At 34.0% G+C, this 16,870-nt stretch overlaps 1 protein-coding gene across 1 annotated transcript in view; it reads left to right on the top strand.

Moving 5' to 3' along the window:
• The window catches only part of LOC129234410 (trans-L-3-hydroxyproline dehydratase-like), a 32,163-nt gene extending 15,614 nt beyond the window's left edge, over positions 1-16,549 (top strand). The window contains exons 4-5 of the mRNA XM_054868410.1: positions 4,526-4,665; positions 16,071-16,549. Of these exons, the coding sequence (XP_054724385.1) occupies positions 4,526-4,665; positions 16,071-16,331 (401 nt within the window). The 3' untranslated portion in view covers positions 16,332-16,549. The remainder of the gene's footprint in view (positions 1-4,525; positions 4,666-16,070) is intronic.
• Positions 16,550-16,870: the final 321 nt, after the last annotated feature.

Here is a 16,870-nt window from a genome sequence, read left to right as displayed (position 1 = left end):
AAAATTCTTTACTGGTGAAAAAATCCCATTATAGCCATTTCGTGTAAGTCGGATCGCGTTCTAGCAGAAGTCGTCTGTACTGTCCTCAGATGAAGCAATTTGAAAGTGTTCGTTTCCTCAGAAGTTTTTAATCAGAAAAGTTGATTAAACTTGATGAAAACATTACATGGAGCATATGCGAGTCAATGAGCATATGTCTCAAATAGTTTGAAGTTTAGTTTGTTTACCATTTGAGTCCTACGAAGAGTTATCGCTCTTCCTGTGTGTCGAGTCAAGAATTGTTAGCCTAGCATGCGAGCTAAACTCTTGTTATTCTAAAAAATAGAGTCAACTCCACAGGTTAGCAGATGCTTTTGTGTCATATGTGAAAGTTTCATTGAAGATTGAAGTAACAGAAGTCAATTAAAACTAACTTCATTTATTGAACAATATAATAATTAACAACTATAAATTATATTACTTCTGTAAATAGTAAAATAATCATAACATGTTTCAACAGCATGCAACTAACTGAAGTTTCCTAAATATGTTTCAAAAAATTTAATTCCCCAACACTCTTCTCAAAAATGAACAGCCATTGCCTGTGCTAAGTTCCTGACGCCGCTTCAATAAGTGAGCATTCGTAAAAGAACGGCTATCTACAGCTGAAGGGATGAAAAAACGTGAGCACAAATGGTTCTGCCGCAATTCCCTCTGCTTATATCCTACATCGCACAATGCAGCATGTCACACCGGAAATGCGTACCTAAGATCTGCCTGGAAGCTTCTGGAATCTTCTATCTATCCCTTCTCAGCAGCAGATTGCGTCATCCATCTGCTTACGCATTACGTCACATCCTTTGAAACATTCATTCTTCGATGTTTACACATTGTAACTTTCTGATCCGCGATTCGTAACAAGCATTGATTTTTTTCAAGCTTTATTGTCGAAAAAAAGAAAGAATTTCTAGCTACTCAAATATACCACGAGAAGTATGGAAAATTAATTACTTAAGAACATTTTTGTGGGTGAAAGTTTGGTAGTGTGAGGTTTCGCAGTAAAAATAAAATCAACAGACTCTATAACCATGCAATAAAATTTGCACAAAATTTAAACAAACAATTTATGAGATTTGTGCAGAAAATTTCACTTGTCGTAAGTGAGCTTAAAATATTTGTTTTGTTAAAAATCACCTTTTGTGAAAAAATTAGAGTAAATGCGTGTATTGAAAAATATTTATTATTTTTCAATGTACACATTTTACTCCATTCTTATAGCGTGATTACAAGAAAATTCTTCAGCAATCAAACTATTAATGTACGTAGTACATCCTTATCAAACAGCTAGGCTCGTAGTCCTTGTCCTTTTCAAGAAGACTTAAACCTAGAGATCTTTTTCATTTTACTAGAAGAAAAAAGTTCATTTAGTTAATCTGAGACAGCTGCTTGAAAGATATTTTAAAAATCATTTTTGAAATGACTTCTGATTTAGTGATAGAGATAAATATACCCTTGTGTCAGAAAAATTTCATCCAAACTTTGAGCTCTTTGTTCCACTAATATTTTATTTAAAAAAAAAAATTCAAATTAGATATACGCCCAACACCAAATATTAATGTGTTTATTTTTTCAGGGCTCATTGTCCTCCTATATCTCCTATATTTCCTATATTTTCACAATTTGTCAGATATTCTCCTATATTTCCTATATTTTCTCACTAACTCCTATACTTTTTTCGTCAGATGTTGAATGCTACCCAAAAATGCAAAAACCTTTGATCCATTTTTTCTGCTTTCTCCTCTGCTTTGACGATGTTGGTATATGTACTAAACTTCTGTTTAAATAATTTTATTTTTGTGAAATATACAAAATATATATGATTTTACTTGCAACTTTTAACTTGTTTTCAAGTATTTTTCCTTTTAATGATTTAACTTTAATTGTAATAGTAAGTCATGTTAACTTTAAGTGTATGGCTGAAAAGATTTTGAAAGCTTTTAATTTTGTCTCATATAATCTTACATGTAGTTCAAATGAATGGTGGTAGTTCAAACGATTGTTTTTGAAAATGCTCTGTACAGATTTTGGTATCAACTCAACTTTGAGTACTTCCGATGTTTCAAAGCTTGTAGCTCGCTAAAAAATGTAACTATCTCGATGAACAAAGCCATTTTATAGCATTTTGTCTCCTTTTTTTTCAAATTTGTTCTTTTTTTGTGTGTAGACTTTTCAAGAATTTCAGGAATCGGTCTATAATACCGTTACAATGAGTGCCGGGTAATTGAATCAGCTACAATGGATTAAATCCTCAAAAACAAAGCAAAATCTAGTTTTAAGGTTAAAAAATTGCTGAATATTTGAATCAAACATGCCGCTATAATGAATCAAGCGTATGAGACTGACCATTTCCTGCAAACGTGATGCATTAGCGCAGTCTTTTTTTCTTTGGCTTCATTTAGTAAAATTAGTTTTTTTTTCTGTAAGTAGTGAAATGGAAGGGAGGCAGAGTGTTGCACACTTTTTGTAATGGTTTTCTTGCGAAAAGTCCAACCAGTGAGACGAAAAGAGACATGGAGTCGATGGGACTTTGTGCTCTCGGCTTTCTCATTGTGTTAGTGTTAGCATTGAAGCAATGAGGTACCGATACCCAGGACGAAGGGTAGATTTATGACTTTAAAAAAAAAATGTCCAAGTTAATGCTTACCTAGTTCAAGCAATCAATAAGAGATGCATTTTTCGAAGCACATAAGTTATAATCTACATTTTGTAATTTTTTTTTCATACTGTTTTGCGATAAAATTCTTTAAATAATCAGCGAATGAATATTTTGGGTGAGTAGTATACTCCTAATGATATCTCCTTTGACTAAAAACTTAATTTAAAGTTCTCTTAAATTGTATGTAGAATTCTACATTCAGAAATAAAAGAAAAAATGCACACACAATTTTGCTTAATTGAATCTAAATTGTTTGAAACAAACATAATTCATATAAGTGGCTGTGAGTACAAAAACTCATTTGCTCTCACATCTGTTACTCTTCACATTACTATCACTTCATGCACTATAGAATTGTATTGATAATGGTTTTCAGTTTTTTTTTTACGGTACTTCAAACATACTAGATTCTATACTTTTTCGAAATTCCTATATATTTTCTACCAAACTCCTATATAATTTTCCTTTTAAACTCCTATATATTTTGCTACCAAACTCCTATATTTTTTCTTTCAAACTCCTATATATTTTTTTCCACTTGCTATGAGCCCTGTTTTTCGGTAACCTTTTTTTTTGTATTCATGTTTTTGTGATCACTTTAGTGCATAGCAATATTTGTAATTCTATATTATCGCCTCAGAGCAACAGTAAGAAATCCAATCCCAGGAATAATACTAAGTGTGTGTGCACCTGTTTTTTGCTTGGTTCTTATTACCCAGTACCCAAGGTGTTCGCCAACAAACTTCCTTCGGAGTTTGGCAGGGGTTCGCAAGGGGAAAAGTTTGGCAACCACTGATTTAGACCAATAGCGCGACAACCTAGTCTTGTCCCAGACAGTAACTTTCTTTCAGCGTATGCTGCAAATATTGTTCTTCATTGCATACTTTTGTATAGTAAATCTTATCTGTTCTATTAGCTGAACAAACCCTAAAAGAAATTATTCCTAATTCTTTTTCGTCTCATAGATCACTAAGGCGGGGAAAAGACAGAAACGCGAGCATTAACATAATATAAAGAGATGCGACTACACCCGGGTTAAAAGTTTATGGCTCCACTTCTATTTATTTGTGTCTTGAATTTAGCATTTTGGAGTGTGGGGGATTAAGTGTAACGTGACCTGGAAAATTTTGAAACTTCTTTGATAGTTCTGGAAAACTAGAATAGTGTGCGAAAGCATACAGAAAGTTCTCGTTTTTGTTTTTCACGTTAGTCAAGCACATGATGTGATTGTCGAGGAAAATTTGCAATGTAGAAGGCCTATTAAGAGAGGGAGCTTTTGCCAAAGGTTAAGAAAAAAATCATGGAAAAACTGCATTTTTTTTATTATGTGCTAAGTTACAAAAATATGCGTTTTATTTAAAGAGTTGTAATTATGACAAATATCTTTTTCAACTAAGTATGCTGATTTAAAGGTATTAAATATAATTTAAACTAGAAAGTTGCCCATCAAGATATGACGGGTGAAAATTGCTTCTACATTTTAATGAAACCATTGCCTGTTTGGTGATATTTTAATAGTTGAAAATGTAACCCCTCCAGTGGATTAACCTTAAACTCCAACAGGTAGTGTTCATTGTTGATCTTTTTTTTTTTTTTTTGTTTCTTCATTCCCCTGAAATGACACCATCTTACCAGTAAAAGTTAACTTATTAAGTTACCGGATCAAGTTCAGTCTTATCACAATATAGCCTTTCCCTGCATGTTAAACATTACCAAAACATATTGTCATGCCGTGGCGAAAGTTTCACTGTTGAAACAGGTGGGTTACTCAATCATCAGCTATTATATATAAGAGAATTAAAATTTTTATGTATCTTGCTATTGTTGCAGGTGCAGTCAAAGAACAAATGCCGCCTATTCACCCTGTGAGCAAAGAGTTGTCCTTCTTATATGGTACCATTATTACAGATGGTAAAGATAGTTACTTGGATGGTGCTTCAACCAACTTGTGTGTTTTTGCTGATAGGCAGGTGAGTGAATTTTCATCAGGGCTTGTTTTTACGGTTTTAAATTAAAATATGTTCTCATTATTTGGCTGATAACCAACTTTCACTACATAGTTTTTTTAGTAAAGGAGTTTAATATACCATATACATTTCATAACTTAAAACATGTTCATTTTAGATAATAAAGGGTGGGAATAAATGTATTAAATTAGAACTTTTATGGCTATTGATATGGAAATATTTTTTTGCATTCAGCATTCTTTACAATGTGGGAATATTTCTCAGAGTAACAGATGCGACTCAACAAACATTGCAGTTTATTAATGTTAAAGATGTTCCCATTTTTAAAGAATTCCGCTTACTGGTAATTTTTGTTTTACCTATGTGATATGGTTTCAACTGTGATACACTAAGCAATATGGGTAAATTTTGCATTTGAAAATTATTTAAATATTATAAGATCATTATGGATATTTTCAGTGGACATTTAGCGTGAAACAAAACAATGAAGTACCTGAAAATATAGTCTTGTGTTGTAGCAAGAATGAAGTTCTTCAGTTTTGTATACAAATGTGCAATGAATTTTTTCAAACATTTGTTTTAAGATTGCTAGGAACCCTTTCATGAATCCCTAACGCTGTGAGCTCTATGATATTCATTACTATCGATCAAGTTTCACTGATATTACTTATATACTATTGTTCAACCAGCGGTCAAAACTCAACCATGGGTGTAAGGAAAACATCGAAAAATTTTCATGTTTCCCACATTTTTATTTCTACTCTTACACAATGGTTCATTTTCACTCTGGGAACATATAATTTTATATAGTAATTATTTATTCCAATTTTGCTTTTTGGATGTTATTCTCAAAATAAATGAAAGACATGATAAAGCAAAAATGAGTTTATATGTAAAACTTGTTAGCTAATAAGATAATTAAGCCCTCTCATTCAGGCAAGGTTTCTGCTTCCAAAGCTGTTTCTCCTGTATTCATACCAAATGGGTCACCCGATAAAAATTCACAACAAGGAGCGACAACTAACAAATCAGCTAACTACAAATCAACCCGGGGGGGGGGGGGGGCGCACAGCAAGGGCCCTTGCAACCAATGAGAGAAAACAAAAAGCAGTTTTCAAAATGGCTTCCAATTCATCAAGAAAAGATGAAGTGATGGAAATATTTTAAACTAGAGAAAGAAACATTTTCTAAATATGGTAAGTTTCCCAAAATTCAAGGTCATAGCCCAAAGAACATTTGCATATAGTTCTGGCAGATGAAAAGTCAAAACAATGACCTGAAGTCCAATAATGCTGACCTAGGGAATTAGATTATTAAGATGGTGATAGGCATTTGGTTTTCTTGGCGGTGGGGATGCTCCCTTGTCCCATGATTAAGTTTACAAACTTAAAGCATACCATTGATTTCCATAGCAACTGTGGTATTTAAAGCATCTCCTGCAAATGTGAACTTGCTTATGTTGGTCAGACTAAAAGTGTAGTAAACCCCACCTAAAACTAAGTATGACTGTAAGACCAATAGCAAACAAGTACCATGAGGGAAATTTGCAAAGAACTTTGAAGAGAGAGTTCAAGAGTATGTGAAACTGCTCAAAGTTAAACGAGTGGGCTCTCAAAATCCTATGGTGGGAGGATTCAGTTGGAGATGACGCCAGTAGCTGCAGCACTAGATATTGAGCTTTCCAGTTTCGGGACCTGTTCGGGGGAAAATTATGTTTAACAGAAATAGCTTTCTTGTTCTTCCCTTGGTCAGCATTATTGGACTTCAGGCCACTGTTTTGACTTTTCATCTGCCAGAACTATTTGTAAATGTTCTTTGGGCTATGACCTCGAGTTTTGGAAAGCTTACCATATTTGGAAAAATTCTCTTTCTCTAGTTTATAATATTTCCAGCACTTCATTTTTTCTTGATGTATTGGAAACCATTTTGAAAACTGCTTTTTGTTTTCTCTCTGGTTGCAAGGGCCCTTGCTGTGCGCCCCTGGGGTCGACTTGTAGTTTGCTGATTGGTTAGTTGTCATTCCTTGTGAATTTTTATTGGGTGACCCATTTGGTATGAATACTGGTGTCCATGTGGTTCACATTCAGTTATTTCAAGACTTACTGGTTGTGCGGTCAGGGTCGGCTCTAACGCTGGACAAACCGGACCCCTGTCCAGGGACAGCAAATTTTAGGGGGGCGGCATTTTGGTTTGAATGTCTGAAACACATTTTCATTAGGGGCAAACTTGTACAAAAGTTTTGTAAACGTAATTCCATTTTTGTTGCTTGTGGGCATCTGAAAAGTACGTGAAGGTTGTAGGTGAAGGTTGACAGCAAATTTTAGGGGCGGCATTTCGGTTTGAATGTCTGAAACACATTTTTCATTAGGGGCAAACTTGTACAAAAGTTTTGCAAACGTAATTCCATTTTTGTTGCTTGTGGGCATCTGAAAAGTACGTGAAAGTTGTAGGTCTTTTTGCTCTCTTACGTTTATTGTACCATAATTGCTGTCGCCAACCTCAGATTGTCTAGTTGCGAAATGAGACAGAATGGATGGGGTGCGGTCTGATTACCATCAGAATCCTCTGTTAGAAAAATAATGTAGTTTTGGTTCTTGAAGACAATTCCTAAAGCTTTAGAAGGTTTGTAAAAGTTTTACAACTTACTTCCTTCATTTTTGAACTTTTAGAAAATTATCCCGTTAGCTAACCAGCGAGCAAATTGTTCCCCACAGTTAAAATCCCAACAAGATTCATGTGTTGTTTACCATCATGATAGAATGACGTAATGGGCATAAGTGTTGAGTAACTTTTTGCTGAATGTATGTTGGAAACTATTTTAAGGTTTTACAGTTTAAAATGTTAACTGTGTTGAGTTGTTCTGATAGTTAATTTATGCATTAAATTATATTGCGTCACGTCATTGCATACAGGGGTGCCCACCGGGGGGGGGGGGGGGGGGGGATTATGGCCCAAGTTGCGCCATCAGAATTTTTTTGAGGGGGGGGGGGGTGAAAGTAGAATTGTTGGAAGACACAAAAATATTTAAACTTTTTCAACGAGAAATAGTAAGATGCATGAATAATATTTTTTTGACGTACTCCTTCCAATATTTAGTAGACGTGTATCTTTTTCAATGAAGACCACCTTAGAGACGGGATGGCATCAGAGTATGTTGCAAAAAAAGTTCTGATGGTTTGATTCCCTTTTAATTTATTATGATTTTTTCTGGAAAGAAAAAATTCTGTACGATGAATACTTGTGACAGCGATGAAAAAGAGGGGATCATAAGTGGATAAAATAAAGTATTTTTTAAATCTTTCTTCTTTTTGTAAGAACTTTGACCATTATGCTCCACCTTTCATTGATTCATTAAAAATGGGAAAATCAATAAGAACTAATATATTATTTTAAACTATATTTTAAAATAATATATTTTATCTTTTGACAGGCCGAATTTGCAAACAAGTTTGAGTTTATGAAGAATTTTTCATTTCATTTTACCAGTGGTGGCTTGTGGGAGAGGCCAGAGGGGGCCCGGGCCCCCTTCCTTTTTTTAGAAGACAATAATTTAACTTTTTATTTATTTTCCTTTTTTTGTGCGTACGTGCTTGAAATTAAAAAAAAAAGAGGATTGTACCTTATTAACCTGCATATAATCCAAAAATTTTCTGTTAAAAAGGTAAAATTATGAGGTGCGGATTACATGTTGTCGCAGATTATCTGTGCATGTGTGTGTTCCCCCCCCTCAACGCCAACCCATTGAACCTCAATATTTATGTACAGCTTACCCTACTTCTATGCTGTTTATTTTACATAGTTTGAATGTTCTTACATGGTTCAGGCTATGTAAAATAAACATTCAATAAAGGGAGAAGAGTTCATTTGCGCAAGATCAGATCGTTTGCTCCTTTCTTGATTCTTTTCCTTCAACTAATTAGCGTACTATAACGACAATTTGGAGAAGCAAACATTATTTTTTAGATAATTTTTATATTAGTTTTGAATGTACCCCTTAAAAAGTTTTTACTTCTTCACATTTTTAATTTAGTTGCTAAAATAAATTTAATATTATTAATTTAACAAAAAAAAAAAAAAAAGAAAAAAAAAGTTTAAATATTTAAAAAAAAATACATTACATTTTTTTTTTCAAAAACCGAGGCGCGGGGGGGGGGGGGGAGGGGGGGGAGTGTGCCCATGATCTGGCCCCCTCCACTTTTTCAAGACCAAGCCGCCACTGCATTTTACTTCCATGTTTTGTATCCTTTTTTAAATGACAGTTTTTTAAATTTACCATAACATGATTTTCACCAAACTTTCAAAAATGTTGGACCTTCCGATGATAGAAGTAGAGCAGTTTGATCTTATGTTAACTATTTTTCATAAACAATTTTAAACTTTCTTCTATATCTCATACATAGAAGGAAGTTTTCTACCCATGAAAATTCTCGAATTAGTATGCACAATTGATGAATCAGTTTGATCATTACCGAAAAATGTAAATTTTTGTATGTGGGACCGAGTTTTGGTGGTTCCGCGTATTTGGGTCATTCTCCAGAAAACGTAACTTTTGAACGCCAATATTTTTCGATTTTGAAACCTTTTTTTTTTTCTTTTTTTTGAAATTCTTACAGGAAAGTGTTACCTACAAGAAGTAACCATAAACAATGGCCCAGCTAAGTTCCAATTATTTTACTCATAAATTTAAAAAAAAATAATAATAAATACATTGTTCATAGAAAATAAAAAAAGAAAACATTTTTTTAATGTTTAAAAATTGAGGCCAACTTAATATCAAAGTAGTAATTTTGTTAATTGGTACAAACAGTGAGGTATTTTAATGATTAGTGGAAATCTAATACTAAGCTCTCTTAATTAAAGTACAGCTTAATTAGTAGTTATCCGTTTAGTTATCCGTTATGGTAGACTGTCTAAGATTGATATATTTCCCCATTCATCATTTATTTTCACCTCCGAAATAATGACATTGATAAGGTCTGTCACGGAGGTGAGATTCACAGAGATGAGGAAATTATTCTTTAATATAGGCCTAATGGATACATTTTTCAGGGAAATATGTTTTTTCTTCGTTGCTACAATTTGCACATGTCAAGCATATGAAAACATGGTCATTTCTTTTTTCGCATTGTTTACATCCCTGAAATTTGAGTTCACGGAGGTGAGAAGTCCGAATAACCACATTAAGTTTATGCAGCAAAATCTTTCTCCTTTTTTTTCGACAAAAATCTTACAACTTCATTTATGGCTGAAAATAAACAAGGGCACCCTTGTATCATGGAAAATAAAATTTGATGTCATTACTGCCACATGTTAATCAGGAATGGCATTTTGTATTTAGGTAATGAAGGTGAGAATGTTTTGTGTGACATGACTACTTATCCTAAAAAAACAAACTGAAACACAATATTAAAAATTTAAATATACATAAACGATTAGTATTTGAGACACTTGTGAAAGGAATAATAAATAAATGTATACTTTTAATTAAACAAGTTATTAAGCAACATAAACAGTCACGCAAGGTGTGTGACATGCCATGGAGGTGAGAATTCACAAATTGTGAACCAAAAATATACTAAAATATAAATTATTATTACAAAACTGGTTTAAATAGATACATTTTTGATGAAATTAAAAAGGCATTGTTAAATGAAGTGTTCCTTAAAGTGTTTTCTGTAAAAGGCGCGTGACAGAAAAGTTACACTTTTTTAAGAATGACTCATTTAAGACTTCAAATTCAAAAAAGTTTCAGAGGAATGACCCCTCACCATCATTAAAGAGTCTTAAATTTTGTTTTTAGGGCTCAATTTAAAAAAAAAAAACCAAAAACAAACAAACAAACAAATTCACTGCAAAACCGTGAATTTCTTTCTTCAATTACATTATCAAAATTCATCTGCAGTTGAGTTTCTGGAATTTAAATTTTTAAAAACTGCCTGTGGAGGGTCCTTGAATCTCTCACCCAATAACATTGCCAAAATTCGTCAAAAACTACCTTTTTAAAGCTACAAGTTCAAAACTTTTCCTAAGGAGCCCCCCTCCCTCCCCCTCTTGCGGCGGAGACATCATTAAAAATAGTTTTTTAAGTTTCTTTTTTAGGGCTTAAATTCTGAAACATGTCCGGGGTGGAGCTTCCGAGACCTCTTTCCCCCAAACATCATCAAAGGTCAGGTAAAATTGCTTCTTGTAGCTTCAATTTCGAAAAACTGCCAGCCCTTAATGTTAAACAAAGATGGTGTATAATCGTCTTTTTAGCACTTAAATTTCAAGAAATCCTCTCCCCTTAACATGATTGTAGCAATATTGCATTTTTAGGGTTCTAGTTTTGAAAAATTGCCGCGGGAGGGCAACGGAACTTCTCTGCCTAACATCACCAAAGATAGTCTAAAATTGCGTTTTCATACCGACAATTTCAAAAAAAATTCCATATTAGAGCCCCTGAACTCCTTCTCTCCCTATCATTACCGAAAATGGTCTAAAACTGCTATTGGAGTTCTGATTTCGAAAAATTTTGCTGGAGTGCCACCGAACCTCTCCCCCCTAGCATTTCCAAAAACCGTCAAAAGCTGCATTTTAGGATGACAATTTTAATAAAATTCCATGGGAGAGCTTCCAATCCCCCTCCCCCAAACATCATCAAAGGTCAGCTGAAATTACATTTTTATGAAGCTTCAGTTTTGAAAAACTGATTGCCACCTTGCCAAAGATAGCTTACAATCTCGTTTTTAACAATTTAATGTCAACAATTATCTAAGAAGAGCTCCCAAAACATAGCTGAAGACAATCCACAAATGCATTTTTGGAGGCCTTAATTTCAAAGAATTACTGTGGGATAGTCCACCAAGCCTCTCCTCTGCCAAATATTACACAAATAATGTCTAAAATAGGTTTTTTAGAACTACAATTTCAAAAAAATTCCAGAGGAGAGCTTCCCGTCCCCCCTAACATTACCAAACCTTGTGTAAAACTGCATTATTCGAGTTTCAATTCCGAAAAGTTGCCTTGGGTGGTGACGGGGGGGGGGGGGGGAGTATACATGGAAACCTTTCCACTCTTTCTATTATTACTTAAGGTTGTCTAAAACTGCATTTTTAGAACTAGCGTTGAAAACGTTTCCGGGGGTAAAAGCCACTGAACCATCCTTTTCCTGACCTAATCAAAGCAATCTGCAATTGCGTTTTTATAGTTTCAATTTCAGAAAATTACCACGGAAGGATATTTAGAAATGAAAAATATTTAGAACTTTAAACAAAACTTGTTTTGAATTCTCCTATGAATGTTTTAGGTTTTTTTTTTCTAGTCATAATTGTGTTTTGGGAATATGTATTGTGATATATACAAATGTTGTTGTTTTTCCTGTTAACTATTTAATAAAAGATTTTTGACTGTTAAAATGTATCTGTAATCTTTTCCCCTAGACAGACCATTCCACAATTATTGGGTTTACTTGCACCGACTCGTTTTTAGTTCCTAGAACTTCGGGTCTTTCATCCACCATGGCGGGCAACTCCAACATCCTCCACTGATTCTAGACCCTAGGGTATGTGCTTTACAACCATGCCGCTCTCTTCTTGTCAATTGTTTCGTCCGTACTGATGCTTAAACAAGGGGGAAGGAAAGCTTTTACAAGCTATATTTTGCCGTTGTTTTGGAAGGGTTGTATTTTTTTTTTTTTTTTTTGTACCAGTAAAAAAATGAAACGTGCACTGACAACGTCGCAAATAATTGGGTCCTTAAATAACAAAACCTTTCAATATTTCCTGGCCCCCCCCCCCCCCCTAGATGGGAAAATCTTACATTAGAGAATTGGCTCTATATCATTGTAATTACAAGAATGTTCTCAGGCAAAACTACATCTTTGGAGCGCTTTTGGACGTATCATATATTAGGGGGAGTATTTTAGTAAGGCTCCAGGTAATGATTCCTAAAATGTACACCTTTTTCGGGGAGCTATGAAGCCTATTCAGGCGCCTTGTGAAATTTTGCAATACCGTTACAAATAATAGGGACTAATTAGTAATGAAACTTTCAATATTCAGCGGCTCCCCTACCTGGGGAATCCTGGCTTTAGAGAATCGGCTCTCTGTCATTGTATATTAAGAATGTTCAAAGGCAAAACAACAGATGTGAGCGCTTTTTTGGCTTATTATGCATTAGGTGCATATTTTAGTAAGGCTCCAGGTAATGATTCTTAAAATGTGCACCTTTTAGAGGAGCTATGAAACATCTTTAGGGGCTCCACAAAATTTTGCAACAACGTAGCAAATAATTAGGAACTTATCAACAATGAAACTTTTCAATGTTTTGCTGCTCACTAAGATTGCAAATCTTGCATTAGAGAATCTGTTTTTTTCACTTAAATTTAAAGAATGTTAAAGAACTTCCCTAACAAAACCTCAGCCCACATCTGTGAGCGCTTTGGGATCTATTATGCATTAGGGGCGTGATTCAGTAGGTGGTCCGGATAGAAGGTTCAAAACCTAAAGGTCTGCGAACAGAATATCCACATATGCCCAGTTGGACATGAGGTCCGATCACTAGGTTCGATGAACATAAAATTCCACGGATAGAAGGTCCCGATTTTATACAGCTACGACATGTTTTGAAAATGCCGTGTATAAGATCTGGGTTTTTAAGTTTATTCTACTTCTCCCACTAATTTTGTTAAATGTTAAATTGATTTAAAATTGGTTTAGTGACTCGGCAGGTAATCTCCAAAAATATATGGAGAGCCATTATTCATCTACCGCTGTAGGATATAGCAATAGTTCAGCAATAATTATTATTTACAACATTTTAAATAATCATACATTTTTGGCTGTCCAGTTTTTGAACTTCTGCACTCCAGACTTTGATTTCCCCACCCCCAGAGAGCTGAATATAATACTTTTTTTTTTTTTGAAAAATATTCCATATTGTTAAAGAAAAGAAATGAATGCTCCAGAAAAAGAAGTAATTTTAATTGAAAAAAATACAGAATGTTGTGAAAAAATCTTGATTTCTTTTGAAAAGAACCTCAAAATTAAATTTTTTGACAGTTACAGGTTATTGCTCAGTTAATGACATCCCACTCCTCATATTTTTTTCATCCCCACCTCTCCTTTTTCTTTTCCTTTTCCTTGACGGTCCAAAAATAAGAAATTCTTTTAAAATGCTATGCTTCAGAAGCCTCCTCCCTCAGCCAAAATCATTAATGGGCATCTAAAACTTTGTTTCCAGTTGTTCAATTTTGCAACATTTCCAGGGGAAGAACTACCAAACACCTCACCTTCTAACAACACCGAAAATCATTTACGACTTTTTTTTTTAGCTACAATTTTAAAAAACTGCAGAGCCTCTAACGTTACCAAAGATGATGTACCGTCACATTTTTTATGACTTCCATTTCTGAAAACTTCTGGAGAAACGCCTCGCGTCTCAAACCCCTCTTTCAAATATCATCCAAGTTGTCAAAAAATGGATTTTTAAAAACAAATTGTTTAGTTGCTTAGCACGCAATCCTATTTAAATAGAGTGAGACGATGCTTCCGTATGAAATCTAAAAATGGAAAAACTATAATTTCAAAAAAATTAAGGTGAGATCTTTAAACTCTCACCCCTGAAAATCGCTAAAAAACTTCTCTTTTTAGGACATCTATTTCAAAATGTTTTTTGGATTTGCCCGTAATCTTCAAAGTTTGTCAGGAACTGCGTTTTGGAACTGAAGTGTCAAAAAATTGGGGTAAGAGGTGATCAATTTCACTCTATTTCAAAAAAAAAAAAAAAAAAAATCAAAGATAGCACTGAAGTCCCATCCCTTACTCTAATGTCGACACATATCGTCTATAATAGCGGTTTTAAGACTTCAATTTCTTTAAAATTCCTCAGGAAGTCCCCCGAAACTTTCACCGTCTTTTCTGTCACAGACTGTCTAAAACTGTTTTCTTAGGACTACAATTTAAAATAATTCTCCGGGGCAGAGCCCTCGGACCCCCCTAGCTGATATGAGAAATTTTAAGTGTGCCCCCCCCCCCTAAAAATATTTTTTTGGTTGTGCTACTGTCGGACAGTGTAGGAGCTGTAGCCGGACTTAGGACCGATATATATAGATGATAAATGAATAGATGAAAACAATGGGGGAGGGGGGGGGGGCGAGGTTTAATTTTAGAGGAGCGTTTCACATTTAAAAAAAAATTATCAAATAGAATTGAAATATACTGTATTTGTGAAGCAAAAATTAAAACTTGCAATGTTTGAATGTTTCTTTTTTTTTCTTTCTTAATTTTTTCTTTAGTATTATTATTTTTTTTAACGTGGTCCGGGGCGGCAAAAACTGCTAGAGCCGGCTCTGCTGTGTTGAGTTTTTTGCTCTGATGAAGAGGCTCCATTGTAGCCTTGAAATAGCTATATGTTATATGTTCTTGAAAAATTGCTTTATTTACGTTGGTTTTTTACTTTAATCATATTGTAAGCACAAAGCTTATTTCATCATTTTTCGTTTTCATTATTTTGTGCCTAAAATATTTAAACTTCCAATTTTTCCAGAGAGAAAATAAACTCCTTTGAATGGTATGTTTAACTTTCCCCCAAAAATTTCTGTATTTTTCCCCGACTTTCCATCTCTAGTTTTAAGAGGTTTCTTGATCTTTGTTAGAGGTTCATAAATTGACTAGGAACAACCTAGCTGGGTCCCCTGTTACTGTTTTTCTCTTTTTTAAATTACTATTTGTATTTAAAACTGAAGAGAAACTAAAATTATTAGATGGGAAAAATTTGTTTTTATGCCATTTCCTTAAAAACAATGATTACCTCACTCTTTTTTCTTAGTCATCCCCATGTGCTGATAACAAGTTTATTGAAGTTTCAGTAAGTATGCAACAAAAAAGAGATTTTTTGCTCTGTAAAAACACAAAGAGAAAACTTGATTTTCGAAAAGCCATCACATTATTTGGGAAAAACAGGTTAAGATTCAAGAAACTCATTTATTTTTTAAGAGAATGGATATGGCAAGTGGCAAAATATTAATTTTTAAAATTTGTGTTATATCCCCTTTTTCCTGGTATACACCAGTTACACTAAATACATTTTATTCATCACTTTTTCCTTGAACATCCTGCTATTGCTTGTCTAAGGGTGTGTGTGATCTGAAATTTCTGACATTTCCGAAAATTTTGAGCTGCTGTTTCCGAACATTTTGGTCTGGCAACATTCTAAAATGGAAAAATTATATTTAATTTTTTTTTCATCCAGTTCAATGGTTTTTGTATTCATATTTGAAGAGTTTTTACGGTTGAAAGGGTAACTTCAGACTGTCTTCAGAAAATTTTACTTGAGTTCACTTGCATCCCTGTGCTTGTGTCCTACTGATTTTAATGACTCCCAATTTTAAATAAAATCGTTTTTCACAATTACAAATTTTGAACTTCAAGGTAGATCGCAGTCCCACCGGATCAGGTGTCACTGCTCGCATGGCTCTCCAGTGCCAGAAAGGGACCATGAAACTCCAACAGGAGAAAGAATTCCGAAGCATCATCGGCACCAGTTTCCGTGGGAAAATCGTGGAAGAGGTGAAGTTTCACGGCTATGACGCTGTAGTTGTGGAAGTCTCTGGAAAAGCATACTACACTGGGTCTCACACTTTTTACTTAGAGCCAGACGATCCTTTAGCTAAGGGCTTTCAACTCTCGTAAAGATTTCTTCTTAATTTTAAAACTAAAAATTAACTACTGTGCCAACAGTTTATTATTTTTTTATTTGAAGTTCATTACTAGTGCCAAATATTACAATTTTAAAATTATTTTCATCAAATTTGATCAGTTTTTGCAATTTTTTGCTTGTAACCCATTTTTTTATTATTGTGTTCCTTTTTTTTTTCTTGATCACGTTTTGATGTTGGAGGTTTTTGGGAAAATCTAGCCATTTTTCAGAAAAATATCAATTTCCAATTAAAATCTGTATTTTTTGGTACACTTTTAATGACTGAATGTAATGACTAAATTATTTATGCTTTAATGTTGATGATTGGCTTATTTGAACTTCACTGATAATGATTAGATTATTTCATTATTGTGACTATATTTTTCAAAAAACTTTAAGCATTGAATTATTTAAAATGAATATAAGTTTATGCAAGAAATGATATTGAGAGGCTCTGAGAAGTGGAGCTCTGCCTCTGACAATGTTTACCTCTGTTTCGGTAAATAGGGAGGGGTAATTGGCGATAAGTTGA

The sequence above is a fragment of the Uloborus diversus genome, chromosome 1 (assembly GCF_026930045.1).
Source record: "Uloborus diversus isolate 005 chromosome 1, Udiv.v.3.1, whole genome shotgun sequence".
In the NCBI taxonomy this organism is placed as follows: domain Eukaryota; kingdom Metazoa; phylum Arthropoda; class Arachnida; order Araneae; family Uloboridae; genus Uloborus; species Uloborus diversus.
This window is presented reverse-complemented; position numbering and strand designations above follow the sequence as displayed.